Source organism: Castor canadensis, chromosome 1 (genome assembly GCF_047511655.1).
Source record: "Castor canadensis chromosome 1, mCasCan1.hap1v2, whole genome shotgun sequence".
Lineage (NCBI taxonomy): Eukaryota > Metazoa > Chordata > Mammalia > Rodentia > Castoridae > Castor > Castor canadensis.
The window spans coordinates 162,906,059-162,928,441 of record NC_133386.1 but is presented as its reverse complement, the minus strand read 5'-3'; the positions used below and the strand labels follow the sequence as shown (position 1 = coordinate 162,928,441).

General features: G+C 32.1%; 1 protein-coding gene across 2 annotated transcripts in view; it reads right to left on the bottom strand.

The window, feature by feature from the left end:
• Nucleotides 1–519: 519 nt before the first annotated feature.
• The window catches only part of Luzp2 (leucine zipper protein 2), a 469,710-nt gene continuing 447,846 nt past the window's right edge, over nt 520–22,383 (bottom strand). For both annotated transcript variants that reach the window (XM_074043008.1, XM_074043011.1), the window contains exons 10-12: nt 19,156–19,248; nt 4,805–4,882; nt 520–4,106 (exon numbers count right to left, since the gene is read on the bottom strand). In XM_074043008.1, coding sequence (XP_073899109.1) covers nt 4,002–4,106; nt 4,805–4,882; nt 19,156–19,248 — 276 coding nt within the window. In that variant the 3' untranslated portion in view covers nt 520–4,001. The remainder of the gene's footprint in view (nt 4,107–4,804; nt 4,883–19,155; nt 19,249–22,383) is intronic.

The window sequence follows — 22,383 nt, the reverse complement described above, 5'->3', positions numbered from 1 at the left end:
TCTTTCTAAAAGATTGGCTTTTGGTTCTATTTCCATAGCACAGTATGCTCCCTTGCTATTTCCTTTGCTTGTTCTCATGATACTTGAAATTCTGAATTAATTCACTCAACAAACTTTTGAGTGACTTCTGTGAGGCAAAACACTTGAGATTAATATGTGAGATCACGAATATGTTAATTAGCTTGATAAAATCATTCCACAATATATATTTTTAGCAAATTCTCACATTATATGCCATAAATAAATATAGATTATTTGTCCATTGTAAAAATTAAATATAAAAGGATCAAAGTTTCTGCTGTCATGAAATGCTAGTTAAAAGACACTCTGAATAAAAAACAATTTCTAGAATATTGTCAAAGAGATTTATGAAATTTCCTGAGAGATATTTCAAAAATGTTCTTAGGTTCTGAAATACACAAAGCAAAGCTAATTTTTAATGCTGATATTTGTTTTTTCATGAAACATGTGCCGGTAAAGTATATTGTAGTCTTGGTAACAAGCTTTGATTGAACAAAATTAGGCCATCTTTCAGTACCTTTTATTTGTCATCACTTGACCATTAATATTATATAACATAATCCAGATGGACACTTTGCTTGGGGAAATTTAAAACTGTACACAAGGAAGAAAATGTCCCCTAAGTAAACAAGAATACCTTTCCATTACTCTCTAGAGCTGGCTAGCTCACCCAGTCTATGATGTTATTAATTATTTCAGTCTTTGCTGCAGTTAGTATTAATTACAGTACCTGAGCTATAAAAATAAAATATTTCATTATAGCAAAGTTCACAAGTTTTGTTTCAGTCCAGCTATCAACACTGTCTGTTGAAAACAGTAAATATAGCCTCCAAATATAAAGGTCTTAGACTTGTAATTGATTTTATTTTATGAAACAGAATTGTGACTGAAATAGAATTATGATTCTAAACACCTGCTTAAGGTGACAAAAAAAGAGTTAGCCACTGAATGTTTTCAGTATTCAGATATTTGAAATAATGCAGAAAGTCACATTCATATGAATAATTTTAGTTACTCACTTTTCTTCTGAACTTGTGGGTGTTGGAAAGATACAGTCAGTGTTCATTTAGGTCATATACATTTTAGGCACTAATTTAATTTACATTGTTAATGCATGTAAAAGAAAATACAATGACAAAAACAGATGTCTAATTTAGAAATTAATAAGTAGTGTAAGATTAGTATTTTAAAAAGTGATTAACATTTAAAATAAGAAGATACATAAAATTTCTCCTATTTCTGATACTACTTATATTAAAACAAGCTGTATCATTGTATAGTGGGTTTCTTAGTAGGAATCAATCCATACTCTACAAAATGTAAGTTGTTTTTCATTGTTTATCATTTCAGTTATGTAATAGAATAATAACAACTACTATCAACATTTCAGTGAATGTTATTTTCCAGGTGAGGCTAGCTAGGGACCGAACATTAATTCCTCAAAACAAGATCTATTTATAAAACTAGTAGTCAAGAAAAATAATAAATGTCTGGGGGATGGCACCAGTGGGAAGAGGGAAAATATAAGGAAAGGGTGTAGAAGAGTAAATGTAGTGGAAATATTATGTACTCATGCATGAAAATGAAAAAAATGAGATATGTTGAAACTACTGAAGGAAAGAGGGGAGAGGGGATAACAAGAATGATGTAGGGGATGAATTCAATTATAATGCATTGCAAGAACTTTTGTAAATGTCACAATGTACCCCCAGAACAACAATAAAACAAAAAAGAAAAACATGATTTCATTCTTATAGACAAAAGCAACGCATATTAGTATACCATTTTAAACTTCTCTGGTCCTGTTTTAAAGCAATGGAAGCTTTGAGAGACATAAAATGCAGTCATTAAAGTATAACTCCAAATCATACTGAAAAAGAATCCCCTACTTAACTATTAAAAGGAACTTCTATAATACTTCTTTAAAATGTAGATAGAGATCACTTGCTACCTGGTTGTGTTAATATACTACAGTCATCTCTGAAAGATGCCAGAAGTCTACATATGTTTCAAGGGGAAAATACATTATACTGATTCAAAGCCCACTTGATCATGCCAAGAATTAAGAAAAAAAAGATCATATTATCACATACTAGAATAAGTTTTAAAAACAGAGATGAAATAAAAAGTTACAAAATCAATCTGTTCAAACCAATTTATCCTTTTTTTCAACATGATCTTTCATATCACTTTCAGATGTCTCAAAACATGCTGTTTTAAGATGATATGTGATTAACTTCCCATAGGATGTATAGGGACCAGAAGAGAAATTAGAGCCTTGAGTGAGTGGGGAGAAAGCAAATCTAAATTAAAACTATATTATCAGCTTCCTTTTTAAAAATCTGTGGAGATGATAAGGTACCTTGATACAGTGGAAAAATTACAAGAAACTCCTTAGGAAACTAGAGATATTTCATTTTGTAGAATTAAATGAAAGTGGAAGCAAATCAGCAGGAACTTCAGACTTGGATCATTTGTTTTATCTTGGTAACTTCATCTGAAAACTGTGGCTCCTCTATAAAACTAGCCTTTTTTTCTCAAGTAATATATTATATGAGAAATACTAATAAAGGGTACCGATATACTTTGCATTAGAACTGCTACATAAAATATACCATGATATTATTTTTACTGCTGATAATATTTTCTAGTTCTTCAAAGCTGTAAATATCTTTGAGTAAGCCATCATGAATAAGTATATACTATTCTATCCCAGAAATTATGTTCATCTATTGATTACATATTGTATTTTATGTATTTAATGTATTTTATTAACTGTTTCCTAGGATACATTGGTGCAAATGTAGTTTGTCTTGAGAGATGCTTTCTGAATGTGCAAAATGTATTTAAACTGTAGACTTGAATATATTTGCTACAGGCACCCTCACTATGTCTGCCAATACATTATTTTGAGATTATAAATTTGACACTCTTTTGATTCTGTTACTCAAATTTTTATTCAAATCCCAATCTCTCTTGATTTTGAGACTTGCTCAGATAATCCATGGGTGTAGTGTTTGATCAATGGTATTCCTATATAGAAACCTAGCTTTGAGGATTAAAACTCCATTGAATTATTTAAATAATATGCTGGCTTTTAAAAAGGATAAATCTGAATTCATTGTTTCTATACAGCCATTTCACATTTATCAAATACCCATATTGCAATATATTACCATTTTTACCTGTTTGTATTTTTCACCTTCCTCTCACCCTATGTTCTACTATCCAAAAATCATAAAATAATCATGCCGAACATTTCAGACAGGATTCCTCATTTGGAATAGTTTTAGTAGATGTATAGAAAGAGTACTTATAGAATTTTAAAAAATCAATTATGTCACAAATTTTGACATTCATCCTGACGTTTTATATTCATCATGACAAACACATTTAATTAATTTGGTTACCTAATTAAATCAATGACAGAATTTACTTGGCATTATTTAGACAAAGTAACTGTTACTAGTTGAAGGTGAGAATCATGATAATTATCACCAAATAAAGAATGTTTTCAGATAGTCAAAATTCCAGTCTTGAAGAAAATGATGCCAATTGTCCAGTATAGATCAAAATCTTTATGATATGGTTGCAATTTGGATTCTAAGAATACTGATGTCCCACAACATTTAAATATCATCCAGCATGCTAATGCCAGACCATAGAAGTTCTACTTACCAAATGAACAAGAAGAATTAAGCATTACATTGCATTTTAGTTTAAAACAGACTGATTTAAACTTGGAAATTTAGTGATGGCAAAATGAGATATTTATGACTGCAGGAACTCATTTTAAGTAGGTTATTGCTTATGGATCATACTTGGAATCTTCTGGAAAAATTGTAGACTGGTTTATAAAGTTACATAAAATTGTGAAAAAGTTGCATGCTTTAGAAACTTAGTATTTCCATCAAGCCTGTAGTCTAAAAAGAGTATGAAGACAATAGCAAATGGATATTTTTGACATAGTTTCTTGGTATTTACAGTATTTTTTCTTCTCTAGCTGGAATCCCTTCGAAGCTAGTTAATTGTTTCTCTGGGGCTTTTTTCACCTCACATTCAGGACAAGGAGGCATTTGCAATTTCTGTCAAGCAATGCAAAATAGGACATTAGAAAAACCAAACACTTTAAAGATAAAAATATAAAATGTATAATCAAAATTGAACTGTAATGAAAATTCATGTCTTAAATATATTTAGAAAACTACACAGATACAAATGGAACAAATAAAACTTAATAATTCTACTTCCGAAAAATACAGAAATATTTTATGTGAAAATGGAAAAGTTCCTCAAAGACTATTTGGAAAATACTTTGACCAAACCATTCAATACTGATTAATCTAAACCTATTAACCTTAAAATTGCTATGATGCAATATTTTTGGTCAAATATCTAGCAATACATATGAGAACTCAAATTAGGTTCTTCATTTGTGTTTGTTCTGTTCTTTTGGGGGTGTGTAACTCCTTCCACTTCCTAATTTTATTAGATCTTCTTTAAATTATTTTTTCTCTTGGGAATATGCATGCTTTTTCTTTTCTTGACTGGATGGGTAGAAGAAGGAGGAGGGCCCCTTTATCATTGGTCTATTCAAACCAAACTCTTTAGTGGCAGGCTCAGCTGCCATGCAAATCCAGGCACCTCAGTTGAAGGAACTGTCTTGCATTAGCCTCTACAACATCCTGCTAAAGCTAGAGCAAGGGAAAAATGCTTTGAATCCAATTGATCTAAAAAATGTGTTATGACATAATCAAAGTAAATAAACTATCAAAGAAAATACCTGTGGAACAGACTCCGACTCTGCAGTGTCATCTCGTGAGGGCTTCTCTTTGTGCATCATTGAACAGGTTCTGCCCTCCTACAAAAGCAGTGATTTAAAATAAATCAGTTAAGTTAAATTAAATAAAGAAAGGTAATAGAAAAATCATAAATTCTTTATTACGAAGTTTTTCAATACTTTTAGATATACTTAAAAGGACAAATGAGAGACAAAATCATTGGAAACATGAGTGGGATCCCAAGGACAGTTCATATGTTCAAGGTCAGTTTAAAATCTCTGTGGTACTTATGGCACTTGGCTGCTACACAGAAGCTCAATTCCAATAGAAAGTTCTTTCTGTCTATAAAGCAAATATATATATATAAAGGATTAAATAAGTCTATATCTGTGATTCATCTGGACTCCAATATTTCAATATATCAATGATCTGTGTGCCTGCAGGACATCAATATTACAAGTGAGGAAGCAATTTAAATAATATGATCATAAATCTGTCTGATAAAAGTCTTCAATATATTTTATAAAGGTAATATTCCTGTAACTAAGATCCTATATTTTACTAAACAGGAAATCTCATCTTACATTTTAACCTCATCCCTTGTGATGAAGACAAACCAAAGGTAGAGATACAAAAGTTGACTTTCATTTCTATTTTAACCAAAGTAAAGATATGAATATATTCCTTGCTCTTTCTTCCCACCTCTCCTTGTTTGTTCCACTCTTCCTTTCTTTCTTCCTATTATTTCAGCACACTTTTAAAATAAATGTAAAATTAGGGTTTTATCCTGCATTTGTGTGTGTGTGTGTGTGATTTCTTATTTTCCTTTCCATGTGAAAAACAAAGTCTGAGTTTAATAATCCATGACTATTGGATAACAAACCCTTGACAATGAACAAGTCAGTTTCTTTCCTGGGTATAAAACAAGGAATGGAGATCTAATTTAGTTTCAAGTTATATAATGCCAAAATTTCTTTTTTTCTCATTTATTCATATGTGCATACAATGTATGCACATTGCTCAATATATTGTGAGGTCTTGTATGATAAAGGATGTGTTTAACACCTTTGATCACAGAGAGGTGTCTATTAGATAGTAAGTGGTCAATATGTAATCTGTAAACAAATAATAAATGAACAAAAACAAAACAAGGACATGAAAATATTACAACTTTTTAGACTGCTAATAAAAATTTGCTTTCTTGAAATGTTCACATTTAACTGTATTTGACAACAGTTCCCAAAACTTTCATACACAATCTAAGTGAAATTGCAACTATAATAATATAGAAATCAATAGTCAAAATATTAATTCCCTTAGACAAAGAATTTAGGCCAACAGTATATGGGAAACTTATGTACTACCAAAGGGGAAAAAATTTGACATATGTGTTCTCCATAAAAGAAAAAAAAATGACATTTGGTTAATTAGGGTAACTGAGGATTTGTAAATGAAAGCAGTAAGTGAGGAACTCAACCTTGAGTGATAGAGTTCTGACAAGTTTGTTAGGAGAACATAGGAAAGAAGTAAAAGTAAACACATGCTGGTGGTAGAGACACATCACAGGTAATAGTGTTGAGATAACTGAGAAGAAAAGAACATTACTAATTTCTAAGGAAGTTTGTACCTTAAATCTTTCTCTACATTGAAATCTACAGAGATATGAAGGTTTCTCTGAATGGGAGTCTTTGCTCCCATTTCCTGTTTAGGGAACAGGAAATCCCTCTCTCTTTTTCTCTCACCTTCCCCTTGTCTAGACTTTATCCTGTTATATTAAAATAAATCCTTGCTAAAACTTAAAAAAAAACCAGAGATATGAAGAAGGCTGTACAATTATCACTCCATACAATAATTGCTTAAATATGCTACCATTATGTCCCTCTTATTTCAATGAAAACTTTGGTGTCAATGCCATTTTTATAAACATCTCTGTCATTCACACTACTCTGGCAATCAAAAAGACATTTTCCTAATTGTATTTGGATGACAAGATGAAATTGACTTCATCTATCACAAGTTAGAATTCAGTACTCAAATATTTGGAGGCCAAATTTCAGAGTTTATGAGTCCATTATTAAGAATAATCACACAACTAAAAGAACAGTAACATAATGTTCCTTTTTCAATTGACTCATAGTCTCTCTGTCTTATGTTCTACTTAACATCAGAGTACACTTAATTTCCCATCACAAGCAAGATATATTAGACTTTTAAAAACACTTCAGTTTCAGTGATCTTGTACAACTCAAGGAGTATTTGGCAGTTTTTAAACAAAACTTTTGTAGTTTTAATTTCCATATGTGCATATAGTGTTTGAAAACTTATTTCAACTTCTGAAAATTAGATTTTTAAATGATAGCAACAGACAGTTCTTTTGTGGTTACAAGTGCAGAAGTAGCAATCATTAAGCTTTGTTCCTCTCTGTTTTAGAGGAGTTGTCTATCACCTATCTCCTTCCTTGCCATTCAAATTAAACTCTTTACTTATCTCTAACCTTGCTCTTCTCCGATCTACAAGTGTACCAGCTTCAAGAAATGTCTTGGTAAAATAGATTTTATCATGGTAACTCATTGTCTAAACATTAATCACATCAAAACAAATAAAAATATAGTCAATATAAATATGCAACATCCCATTCCCTATAGATTAAGTCTAAATTCATCTACAGCATATAAACTCTGGCAAAATATGGTCACATTTACATCCCCAACCTCATGTTGAATGTAATAACAATAACATTTTACTTGTTCTTCATCAGTTTTGACAATCATATTCATATCTCCAAACCTTAACTCAACTTTCTTTTTCCCCCAAATAATCATAATTCATTACCAATATAATAAACTCCAAATCAATCATCAGCAATTTAAATTATAAGTCCCCAAAGATTATAAGTCTTATAGTATTTAAAAACTTTATGTAACTGTTCCATTTTATCATCTTTCATGCCACCCCTTCTCACAGAGAATATTATCAGACAATTCCAAACTTAAATTAAAATTTGTGCCCTCCACAAATATTCTTTCAGTCATGCATAATTAATAGGGAAAATGGAGAATCTTTTCAGTCCTGAAGGGTAAGAAAGATCCCCAGAGAAGACCCAATGTTACCTATGTTAAAATTACTCTGAACAAAGTTAGCTCCCAGTACTCATTTGAATAAATGCTCTTTTGGAAACTTAGGAAGCTTTTATGGTTAGCATAAAAGGATAAATCCTTCAAAATGTTTGTTTCAATTTCTCTTCTTGTTTGTCTCAATCATAATAGTGAAGAGACATAGATGACAGAGATGGATGAAATGAGGGAATTGAAAACTTAAACAAGTGAGATGTGTTCACTTTGATGAACCATAAAAAAGACTCACAAGATAAATGAGTGGGCTTGAAAGAATGAATCTTTGCTGTCACCTACTGAACCTCACAGATTTCTTTTTACCCTGACTACTAAATACATACACAAGAATGTGTATTTACAAGGTGATAGTCTTTGCCTCATTATCCAGTGCCACCTGGAGTAACTATCAATATTTTTTTCCTTTAATTCTTCTATGTCCCACCTCAAATGGAATTGTAATTCTTAGGAATACACAAATGCTGTTTTCAAGTAAGGCATTTTTATGACTAAATACAATAAGGCTGTGGTTAAACCTGTGGGCTAAGGTGTCTATGTTTAGTCAGTGTTCAAATTATTTCTGTGTGTGTATATGTATGTTTAAATTCTTAAATCTATTCATTAGTTTTGTTGCCTTGGATAAGTTAGTCAATTTTCTCAATTTCAATTTCTGTAATTTTTTGGTAGGATGGGGGCTTGAACTCAGAGTTTCATGTTTGCAAAGCAGGTGCTCTAATTTGAGCCACACTTACACTCCAATTTCCATATTTTTAAATAAGGATACATTTTACTTATAAATAAGAAAAAAGCACTAATCTCAGTGCCAACTAGCCACTATCATTATATCGTATGCTGCAGCAGCAATGAAAATGATAAATATAAAGTTGAATGTTACAATCACAATAGCAGGTAATGTTAATGAAGCTGATTCACTCAGCATTTAATAAAGATGAACTAAGTCATAATTGTTATAAACAACCTATGTAGAATGCATAAATGTAAAAATATCGATTCCTAAAAAAACATTTGATTCCTCCAAGCAAATATTACCATATTTTGTGGAAAGCATTTCAGACTTACATATTTAAGAAATAATTTCCTGATTAATTTAGTTTTCTAAGAATTTAGAACTTATTTCTTTTCTTTACCATGCTTGTCATGTTCATTACAAAACACTGATTTGAGATACTAGTCTGCATATTTGGGTATGGCCATGGTTTTAAATGCTAACAGAGTAAATCTCAAAATCTGCAAATCATTTTCTACCTTGTAGACAAATATTAGCAAATACATCAAGTCAAAAAATGTCAACAAATGCTTGAAAATTAAGATGTATTATCAAATGTCTAAAGAAAAACTATAAAGAAAGAAGATGAGACACAGTGTTCGAATGATATGCCTAAGATGAGCGAGAAGTGCAACTGGAACAATGAAAAGATTGAAAAGAATATTTTTCTCAAATTGAGGCAAAGCTTCTACTGGAACGAACTGAAAATGTTCATGTCAAGCCAAATGGTCACCTTCCCAGGCAATTTTCATGAAATGGGTGAGTTCATTTACCTCAGAAGCTCCTATCCAGATTCCAAAAAATTTATGGAATAGTGTAAATTTTCAAATTTAATTTTCAATTTACATACATTCAATATATCTTCCAACATTTGATGATAATGCTTCATATTTTAGAAGAATATGTTGGCAATTGTTGAGAATTTAAACAGTTAAGATAAAGAAGCTTACATACTACTCATGTTTCTTAAGAGAGTCCTCATGGAATAGAAAATATACTGAAAAAAAGAGATAATGAAATCAATTACTCAGGAGATATAGATTTAGCAATCAATTAGGAAATGACATCAACATGCTAGATAATTTAACACTTGTTACCTACTTAAATGTCAAATGAATCCTGTTGGATAGAAAAGATCAGGATATTTTTAAGGTGGATGCTAATCTAGACATTATGAGAAATAATAATTGTGTAATATGTTTCTTTTTTTCAATAAAACCAGAGATGTAGTGATGAATAATAGAAGAGAGCATACAGTGTGTGGACTGAAAGTGAATTCTCTAGTGGAAAGAGCACATGCTTTTCAAACAAAGAGGCTTTTGGACTGTACTCAAAGTAATCCCCCCTCATGATTAAAATACAGAGAATGCTGTTAGTGATGCTTGTCATACATAGTATGTGAGAAAAAGTTGACATAATGTATATCAAGTTCCTAAGCAGTCAGAAGTATAGGCTTTATGTTCAGAAAACTTGTTATTGAATTCAATCCTTAATGGCTAACTGTCTTATTTGGGAGCTATTATTCAATTTCTTTGCTATCTGAATATCATGTTTACCATTAATTTAAAAGGGGAAAGAAATAAGCCTCCTGGAATTTTTGTGAGGTCCAAATGAAGACAAAGAACCTAGAATAAAGCACACAATACATGTTAGATACTTAACAAATTATATCTTTTGTTGTTAACCATGGAAGATTCCATGATATTTTATGATTGAAACTTGTAGTTGTTTCTATTAACTGTGGTCAAAATAGTTTGGGGGGAAATATTACAATGACTATTTCAGATATGTTCATGTTTGTTCAGTGTTACCCTCATGACATTGGAGAAAACCTAATATCTAGTTACATCAACAATTTATATATAATTAAAATTATATGTAAAAGCATAGATGCATATATGTGCATAAATGCATATATGTATATACGTTATATTTAACAATATTGGTGTAAAATATATTCATACAAATAGTTTGGAAAATAATTCACTAAGACACAATGGTTTTGAATATTTTTGATAGAGTGAATTTCAATTTGTAATGATTTTCTCTAAGGAAATAATCCAAAATTAATAAAGAAAAAGAATGTAGTAATACATACTCATTATGGAAATTTGTATATCAAAAAATGTAAAAAAATGATTTTGCTTGAATAGGATAGTTGAATAAATCATGGTAAAATAATAAGCTAAATAATCCTAGCTCTGAAGATGATTTTTTGGATACCTACTTATATGAAATACTTAATCCAAAAACATGTAATAGAAAATTACATAGACAAGCACAATAATGCATAGTAGATGAAGGTGAAACACAAAGAAATAAAAGGCACTGAACACGATATTGTCAGATGCCAAAGTTCAATGATTAAGTTAGGGAGAGAAAGCAAACAACTTTATTTATGTGTTTTGAGCATTTTTATTCATTTCAAAATATCAACATATACCTGTCTATAACTGTCTATCTCCTTGTGTGGTCATACATGCAAACTTCTATATTTCTCTCAATCTCTGTATCCACTCTTCCTCCCTCCTCTTCCCCTTCTTCTTCTTTCCTGCTTCCTCACAACTCTTTTCTCTCTAGTCCATCCTCTCCTTTCTTTCTTTCTCTCTTTCCTTCTCTCTCTCTCTCTTTCCTTTACTTCTTCCTTCCTTCCTCCCTTCCTTCCTTCCTTCCTTCCTTCCTTCCTTCCTTCCTTCCTTCCTTCCTTCCTTCCTTCCTTCCTTCCTCCTTCCTTTCCCTCCCTCCCCTCCTTCCTTCCTTCAGTTTTACCATTCATTCTTTTTTCTTCTCTTTTCTGGAGCTCTGGATGATCTATCTCTTTCCACTAACATATTATTGTCTACAAAGAGCTGCTTTTCTATGTATAATTGAAAAATTGGCCAATGCCCATGTTAATGAAAATATAATGTTTAAGTTGGAACAGTGCCTAGAAAATTAAGCACTTCCTTCCTTATCAATTTGAACATTAAATCATTTTTTTGTACTAAAGGAAAAGTTCCATGACATTTCCCCTCTTGCATATCATTGAACTATGCAATTTTACTGAGACTAGAGGACTGAGATGTAACAGGGTATTGGGAACGATGAATTAATTTTATAAAGGAAATCATTTTCTATCTTAAGAGACCAAAAATTTTAAGTAATAGTTTCGTGAATTCCATAAAACAGCACAACCAAAGGTTAGCACTGGTCTTCAAAAACACTTCCAGCATCTCAATTAGACAAAATTCAACCTGATTAATAAAGTACCTAGATCTAGAAATGCAAGTCATAAAATATGCAGATTGAACAGGAAAGCATACCCAAGTTCAGCTGCTTTAATATGCAGGTCACACTTTTAATTAGACAAGAGACCAAGGGAGGAGCACAGCTGGGTGTGTGAATTATGAAGTGGGATGAGACATGAACACATCTTTATTAAAGTTATTCAAATCTCTCTCATATATACATCTTCACCAACACCACGAAAAAATTAGCTTGCTTTTGAGATTTGGCAATAAACTACTACCTAGAAAAAATGTTATCTTATGACCACAAAAGCAATCACAGTAACAACAACAAAAACCTATGTAGTTGAGTCAAATAATTCTTATTACATAATTATGTGCATGGAAAGAAACACATAATTACAAGATTTGGGAGAGCTCTAATACGGAGATGTCCCCTGTAATTATCAGGACTCCCATCTTAACATGGAGACATCAGTATTTGAAATTGTGCATAAATAAATTTTGAGTGCCAACTCCATCATCTACTATTTGGAATAATGTTGGTAAATTAGTAAAGGTTGAAGTTCCTGGAATTAGTATTTTATAGGAGGGAAAAAGTAAACACCAATAATGAACATGAGAGAAAGAGGAGAGAGACAGAGAGAGATTTTAATGAGAAATCTACTAATATATCTTTGGCTCTTATTCCATGTCAAATTTTATACATCCCTGTAGCATTAAATCAAAATCTTCGTCACAGGTAGCACTTGCCTATGGAATGTTGATAGAGAAATAGTAATTAATCTCATTTTCTCTTGCTTGTGAATTGAGAATAATGATATTTACATTCAAAATCTTCATTTCACAATGAATTAAGCAATGTATGTAACCCAGTAAAGTGAATAAAGTGAAGAGGGAATCATCCCAGGTTAGATTTTTGCTATGATCTGAATATTTACATGTCCACAAAATTCATGTTTAAATTCTGACATCGAAGATGATGAGATTTGGAAGTGCATTCCTCGGGGGTTGATTTGGTCATAGGGTACCACCCTCAAGAATGGGCTTTGTTCCCTTACAAAAAATGCCCCTGAATTATTCATCCCCCTCACTGTTATGGTGTCAACATAGTTACTCTGATCAGTTTAGAATCTTGACATTGCCAAAGGATTTGGAGCTGTTTTCTTCCTTTTGTTAAGGTTTATATTCTCTTGTCCTTTTCTATTTATGACTTTTGACAAGAAAAGAAAAAACACTCATCTTTCTTGAGTACCTTGACATGGAAGGATGTCTTCTAGCCTTTCATCTATTTTCCTCCTCAGGGCAGAATCATTAGATCAATCCATCTAATCAACTTTGTCCGTCAAATACTTCAGAAGACATTCATTATAACTCATGTATACATGGGACTTCAATGCTAATATTTATGAAATTATTTATGAAATAAAAAGTATATATTTCGAATGACCTTTCCAAAAGAACACAATGAGAGAATTTACAGTCGTTCAAATATCCCTTACTTTTTGCTTATTTTAATTATACTCTATTTCTGTTCTCAGAAATAAACAATGAAGCGTTAAGAAGAGGGTAGGAGAGGAGGGGAGGGGGGAGAAATGACCCAAACAATGTATGCACATGTGAATAAATGAATAAAAAAAAATAATTAAAGAGGATAAAATGATTTATCAGAGATTCATGTCAACTCTTTTAGTTTGTAACTCTGTCATTGCCAGTTGCCGTAACAGTGTTATCACTCTAAAGAACTTCATTGTACTTCACAAGAGATCAGTTATGTCTTTGAACTTTCTGTAAAATATTAAAATATCTCATAAATATAGATTAAAATATACAGTTGGGCAACCTGAAATTAAACAAACAAAAATACTTGTAACAGAGATAAAAGTCTAGTTAATTCTGGATATTTAAATAAGAAATGAGTTATAGGCTAAAAACAAGAATATTACAAAGGAGAAAGAATGAAACAAGTACCAGTTTACTTAAAAACTTAATTTTGGTTAAAATTTTCTTTGATAACACCTTTTTATGCAAAACATATTTGCTTTATTTGTTATTGAACAATATTTTAGAAAAATAGAATGTGAAAAATTGAACATGTAAATCTGAATCTAAGTGATGACTCTGAGTTCAGTTGACAGAACCAACCACAGGAGAGGGAGACTGAGAAGAAGGCATGGTCTGACATCCATGTCCCCTAGGCAAGTCATATTCATTCTCTAAGCTTAATATACAAGATACAAATACTAGAGTCTCAGTTCTCACATTCATTATAATTTAACTCCAAATGTGATTAGGTATTACTTTTATACACATAATTACATAATTAACAGGGTTTGCCTCAACTGCACAGGTTTATTGTTATTGTGATTTCTTTTGTGGTCATAAGAATGCTTCTGATGAAGACAACCACATCATATGATCCTATAGGGTGTAGCCCAGCATGGCAATGGGATATGGCCTTTCAACCCAATTATAGCAGGGCATGGCTTTCAGAGAAAAAAATGATTGTCATGTATCAGCCAACAACTCATAAGGGCCATAAAATATCTTATAGTGAATGCCTCATTATAGCAACACATCAGGAATTCTTAAATAACTGCCACAATTGTTTTATCATGAAAACACTGGCATGGTTTTCTACCTGCAGTTTTAGGTCTTATTTTCCACACATTTTCTCCTCTCAATTCCCTAGATAATGCTTTTCTTTGTAATAGGCTCCTTATTGTCAGGAGCACACAAGCAGGGATAATGGCAGGAATCAAAGCAAATGCTCCCAGTGCTAAACATAAACCACTGTTGCTTTTCATTTCCTCAGCACATTAAGAAAAATTAAATGTTTGCTACTTATAGGAGTCACAAACATTGCAAAACACATTTACATTGAGCATTAACTCTTAATCCCTAAGCAAAAATTAAACTAAAATGCTCAAGGTCTGTGATTCTCGTGTGCTATTAAACAATATGAGGCACATTTGCAAGATGTAAGAAAATGAGATGGAGTAGGTTCATCTTTAGCTTCCTCAGTATGATCCACTAATATCATTTATGCAAAGTTGCTTTTCAAGTAATTTAAATACACTCCAAACTGATAGTCCAATCTTATGTTAGGCATTTAGTGATCCATTTCAAATTGTTTAAGTCTACTAATAAAAGGATCAAGGAATCCAAAGGGCATTTTCCTAAATCACCCCTCCTGGATTGCATCAAGGATGAGCAGGAAGGGGAAAACACTCTATGTATCTAAGAATAAGCATGGTTCCTAATTCCAAGTTTATGCCTTTGGGTATACAACATTTTGTGTCTTTGAATATTCAAACTGCATAGCAGTATTTTTTTTTTTTTAGAAGAAACCAGTAATGGACAGACATCTATGGTGTGGCTGAATATGACATACTTCCATAATAAAACTTAAAAAATCAACATCAACATTACTCAAAGTGTTTAGCATAAAATGTTGACAGAAGGAAATCTAGGTGGGCTTATTTAAATAACATACATTCTTGGACTCTGTCACAGATTTTCTAATTAATACTAAGAGGGACTAAAACCTGAGAAGTTTTACTGGCTGACCTTCTGATTCTTAGTTACGCTGAAAGTTGAAAATCATTGATAAGGAATCTAAGTAATAAATTCATTTGCCAGAGGGGCAACGTTAGGGAACAGCAGACTTGGTATTCAATATAGGTTTTATTTAATTCCCATGTCATTACACGTCCTGTGTTATTCAGACTCAGTTGTAAGGAACAAGAATCAAAATGCATAACCTTCACTATATATTTACCAAGACATTGTATGTGCTACTATCAGCAATTATAGCAGTTGGTAAGGATCATAGAATCCTGGAATAGATGGGAAGAAAACATGGTCATTCTTTTCTTTCAAACTGAATGATTCATTTCCTAAACTCATTCAAAATGTTATTTTTCATTATTCTATCATGTATTGTACTAACTGCTCCACTTTTTCATTCTATTTCAGATACTTTTCATTGAAAGTTCATTTTTATATTTGAATGAAATATTCCTCCTTTAGCTTTTTTTTGTTTTCTTTTTTTTACCAGCTGCATCAAGCTCTGTTGTGGATAGTAGCACCTAATTTCACTATTATCTATATAAAACTATGGTTTATAAGATTTCTCAAGTCATCATTAAACTTTTTATTCAAGAAATTAATTGAAATGTTTAATGTAAGACATTACTGAAGGGAATTTTAATAAATCTAAGCAAACAGAAATAAAAATAGTGTTTATTGGTTGGAAGAATTGTTAATAAGATGACATTTCTCCCTAAAATCATCTAGAAATACAATCTTTATCAACATTCCTGCCAGTTGGCTTATTTAAACTGAAAACTGATCATACCATTTATAAGAGAATTCATGGGCTCAGAATAACCAATATTGATCATTGAAAAGGAACAAAAAGTCCAGTACTTTAACTTCCCATTAAAAAAACTTACTATTAATGTATAGTAATTGTGATAGTGTTGTACTGACAAAATGATAGACATATAGATCAATGAAACAGAATTGAAAATTAAAAATAAATTCACATATATGGTCAATTATGTTTGACAAAGTTGCTAAAATAGTTCAATAAGGAAAAGATATTCTTTACAATACATTATAAAAGCTACACCTGAATAGCAACAAACAAATTACGAGTATAGAACCTCATACCTCATACAATCCACAAAGAATAATTACTTACATCTTACTTATAATTATAATTACTTACTTATAATAATACTTACGTCTTCTATTTATTTATAAGACCCATAGCAATTACTCAAATTCTGAATTATTCAGATGTTTATATGATAATTTATATATAAAATTCATTGACCTACACATTAACATCACCTGGAGAAATTTAAAAATAAATGGAACACATGTCCAGGTTCCATTCAGGTGGATGCTGAGCTAACTTTCCTGGAATGTGTCCTGATCCTGGACAACCATGTTTTGTAAGAGCTCTCCAGATGACACTACTGTGAACACAAAGGTAAGTACTACTGATCTAGAAATTGAAAACTGATGCTAACACCAGTCCTGCTAATTCCTATTGCTTATACCTAGTTAATTTCATTTATGTATATTGTTCTATTGGCCTGTAACTATGACAGAAAATATATGCTGTAAATACTGAGTACTTCCTTTACACTAGAAACTGTAGTTTCTTGGAAGTTGAGACTTCACATACTGAAGCCTTCTGAGGTCAGGTTAGAGAAAAAGCAATGATGATTGTGCCAGTGCAGAAAGTTTTATCAAGGGACATGGTTAGTACAAAGTTGGTAGATGCTTATAGGGATTACTGAAGCTATAGGAGATGTCACAGATAAAGAAGAACACAAACAGTAAAAGAAGAGGTACAAACCACAAAAGTATATCATATTGAATAGGCTCAACTCTTAGTAAAAATATATCAAAATGAAATTTAACAAACTGTATCAAAATTATCACTTTTGTCTCTAAAGGAAACATGTTATTATATAGTTTCTGAAAAATAAGTAAAGAAATAAATGCACCATCCTTAAAATTATCACCATGTTCTTATCACTCAATTGGAAACAAATGTGTGAAAACATTCTCTTTAATTCAAACCAAGCTTCTTAGGTCAGGAATCCAGGGCTCTGCTCAGTCTAGACCCAAATTAACTTTTGAAAAACACATTCCAGAACTTTGTGAATTCTATTCTTTATCTATACTTCGCTGTTATTTTTCTGCCTCTGAGTATTTTGCTCACATTATCAAAGACCTATCCATCCTTCAGACTACTGCAAAAAAATGTTCTTTCCTACTCAAAGACTTTCTGAACCTTTCCTCCCTCAGAAGTAAATTGCAGAACATCTTATTTCTACTTCTGGTTAAATTTATGTCCTCAAATTTATGCATTGGATATAAATTTTTATACATAAAGATTTTAAGGGAAAAGTGTTGAGTAATTCATTTTTCTTTCTAAATCCATTTTTCAGGCAGCTGAGGAAAAAGAGATGACATTTTTCACTTATTTTTCTGTTTCTTCACTTCCTCTTGCTGCTGCCTGGTTTCCTTCAGGCATGAATAGTTTCAGCAGATAATTTCCATTTTGGATTGGCACCAAACTTAGAATGTCTTCAACATAATTGTCACTGTTGTTTGTTAAATCTAGTCAGATAGATGTATAAACTTCACTTCACCACGGTTCAGGAATATTTCATTACAATACAATTATGAATGTAAAACCTCATGGCTCAAGTTCTACAGCCTTTATCTCTCTCTCTCTCTTTTTCTTCCCTTCTTCTTTCCTTCCCTCCATTTCTCCTTCCTACCTTCCTTCTTTCTTAAGTATGGAAAGGAATGGTTCTTTTTTATTTTATTTGTTTATTATTTGTGGTACTAGGGATTGAACTCAGGGCCTTGTGCATGCTAGGCAAATGATCCACAACATATGTACACTCCTCTCCCATTCATTTTTCTCATCAGAATCTCCCTTCTTCTTGCATGATGTCTCTGGAATGCCAAGCTTATTTTCATTATGTAAAGAATACTATAGAATCATATCTTTGGTCTGGCCGGGGGTAGTATTTCTTTGCTTGCTTTGTTTTTAACATCTGAACAGCTTGCTGTTTTGTGATTGTAGGAATGTGTATATTGCTGAACCCCTGCTCACATACTTTAGTCTTTAACATCTCATGTGCATTGTTTTCCTATGAATCTGATTATACTTCCAAATGGATTGTTTACCTTATTTATATTGAAACAACATTTGCTTTCTCACACTTAAAATCATAATGCTAGGCTAAGCACTGGTGTCTCATGCTTATAATCCTATCTGCTGCGGAGGTGGAGATCAGGAGGATACTGATTTGAGGCCAGCCTGGGGAAATTTTGTGAGACCCCATCTCAAAAGAAACAGCTGGGCATAGTGGTGTGTACATGTTATCCCAGCTCCTTTGGGAAGCATAAATAAGATGACTATGGCCCAGGCCAGCACAGGCAAAAAGTGAGATCATATCTCAAAAACAAATACTGCAAAAAGGTCTAATGGTTTAGCTCAACTGGTAGAGTACCTGCCTAGTAAGCACAAAGCTCTGAGCTGAAACATCCGTACCAATTATCAGCACTATCTTCTATATCAAAATCCTTAGATAGTAGATATCATATAAAAATACAAAGATAGATGGTGGAATGAACTAGAATTACTAAAATGCTTATATCCTTGTTTTCAAACTGATTTAAGTTAGTCTTACATCTTGAGAATCACACATGGTGGTACTCCGAATTTCTGCCTTTGTTGATTCAACTTGAGAAGTCTCTTTGTTTCCAGGAGCACTTCGTTGAGGCTTCAGAGACATACAGAGAGAGAAATAGAGAAAGATCATTAAAAATGTGAGAAATAAGTTCAATAAACAAACCTATCTGGTTATTGTAACACATAATACAATGCCAGGTTTGACCTCAGAGAAAAAGCATAAAATAGAAATAGGAACATAGCAGAGACCTAAAATGTACTTAAAAATTCTTAATTTTGAAATTAGGTAAAATAATTTCTGATCATTTTTACATCAGTGATGATCAGTAGGATTTTTCCCTGATAAAAATAGGTTTCTTAAAGAATAAGATTTCCTTTTATGGATGCTGGTCTCTAAAGAGAGAGAAGTCCTGTCCTTTCCCTTTTTTATAGTCCCCAGTTTATCTGAGAAGTAATAAGTGTGTGCCTCATTTTCTCCACAAAATTTTTGCAAAAAAAAAAAAAAAAAGGCACAATTTTAAAATGGGGACTCTTTTGGGGAGTGGGGAAAACCAGTGGGAGAGGAGCAGGTGATGTTGGATAATATAAAAGAATTTTATATACTTATATATAGCATTTGTACATGTATATGCTTCATTTTATATATATATATATATGTATATATATACACACACACACCAAAACCTGTTAAAAAGGGGAGATAGTTAAAAAAAAGTAATACAGATTGGGTGAATTTGATCAAAGTACATTATGTGCATGTTGTAAATACCACAACCAAACACCTTTGTAGAATTAATTTATGCTAATAAAAAGGAAAGAAAATGCTTTACAGGAACTCATAAATTACACAGAGGATTGTATTAATCCCATTGCTTCGTAAAACTAGCTCCACTTTATATGTCTAAAATCCCCAAATATTCCAGAATATATTTCTTTAGGAACACTAAACTTAGAAAGAAGTTTACTGGTTCTGACCAGAGAAAGTCATAGCACAACTTATGTGTGTAAGTTACACATACATGCACATACTCAAATGTGCACCTGTTTCTAAGACAAAGCTGATTTGTATTACACTCTCTATCCTTGAAAGGACTCTTAGAAGACAGATGAAAAGCAAATTCACAGACAGCTGTTTCCTGTATATGACACATCAATCACAGTGGATCACTCAGGTGGAAGAAATGGGGTTTCTAACCACTAGAGTCCAAAGAAGACCAACATTAAAACAGTCTTATCAGAATATTTAAACCTCTCCCAGGTTTTGCAGCTGTTCTATCTACAATGGCATTTATCTGGCTCCTTAAAACAATTACATAATTCCTCAGCAGGGGAACAATCTTTCAAAGTAAATATCTTTACAAAAATACAGAATAAGGCCTGGTGTGGTGGTTCATACCTGTAATCCCAGCTACAAATGTGGTAGAGACAGGCAGGAGTGTATTTTGGGGATAGCCAGGCAAAAAGTTAGCAAGATGCCATCATAGTCAATAAGCTGGATATGACAGCTTGTGCTTGTGTTCCCAATTATGTGGGAGAGCATAGGTAAGAGGATCTTACTCTGAGGTTGGCCTGGAACAAAGATGTGAGACCCTATCCGAAAAATAACTAAGAGATGGCTGGAGATGTGGTAGAGCACCTTCCTAGCAAGAGCAGGGCCCTGGGTTCAAACCCCAGTACTACAAAAAAAATACTTGATTAAATGGGTAGAATCTTAATGCAAAAAATAAAACTAGTAATGCAGATGCAATATTAGAACATAAAGAGATGAAGTTCACTGAAATAGTTCCTGTATTGAATCACAAATATGACTCAGTTTCTCTTTATACTTAAGTTTAACTTTGTTGATTGGAACCCAGAAAGCATTTAATGATTTCCCTCAATTTATTTCCTCTTTTTCTCCATTCCTCAATTTGTTTAGAACTCCTTTTGTTGGTCTCATCTTTGCTTCTCCTCTACAAATAAAATGTCAATATGAAAACAAAAATTCTCTTTTTAAATTCTACTAAATTTCTTTACTAAGCTTTGAATCTAGCATTTAAATTAACACAATGGACAAGTCTGTGTTCTGCGTTAAATGTTTTTGGTGGTTACAAAGAAAGTAAAGGGACTGTTACTGGCTTTATAGAGCTTACACAATCTGTTATTTAAATCATTTTAATATAAAGCACATTAAGTACAAGGTAACACAAGCAAAGTAGCATAGATTTTAGAAAGATACAGTGGAAAAGTTTATCTTTAAAATATACATCTGATGCATTGCATGCATAAATGGAAATGTCACAGTGCAACCTGCTGCATAATTAATATACACTAATAAGCAAGAAATGATAAATGTTTGAGGAGATAGATATATCCAACCTATTTTAAATGATCTGTAACACATACATGTTTAGAACTATTAAATGGAAGCCCATCAATAAGGCCAATTTTACAGTTTATATTTCATTTAAAATAAATTGAATTTTAAAAATAAGTGAAAATAAAACTCTGAATGTTTAAGGCAAGGATGTGGAGAGCATTTCGGTGAGGGAAATCATTTAAGCAAAAACACAAAGGAAGAAGAGTCATTTGTTAGTCCATAGTTGTATAGGATAGGAGTAGAGCAATCAAGAAAAAAAATGCCACAAAGTAGAGAGCTACAAATTTGTTACCAAGTTTGTAGTTAATGTAGTAGCCAAAACAGAGTCCCTCAGATATTTTTAAAGAGCTATTGAATGCATGAAACTGTGTCATTATGATGTGGCAGCAGGAATAGGAAAAGCTAGGAAAGTACAGCAGAGTATTAGGGTTAAAAAAAAAAATAGTAGTAAAGTACGTAAAATGACCAGGTAAATGGTAACAGCAGCTCGACTAAGGCATCAAGACTAATAATTTAAGAGACTGAATGCTGTATACATTGACAGCAAAGCTTTAAAATTTGCAGAGTTTCTCAGAAATAGATAAACAAGAAAGGCAGGCTTGTAGCATTAAGGGTAACTTTATATTATCAATAGATAGTTTTAAGTACTTATAGAGAGGTACTATTGGATGGCAACACTAAAAGGAAAATCATTATTAACAAGAGCCAAAACAGCTATTTATTCTACCTAAAATCAACAGGACATCAACAACTTGTCTCCCCATTACCTGTAACTTACAGATGCTTTGAGGAAACCAGTTTGAAAGAATAGAAAGAATAAATAAAGACTAGTGCTGAAGCAGATTCTCCCCTGAGAACACAGCAAGG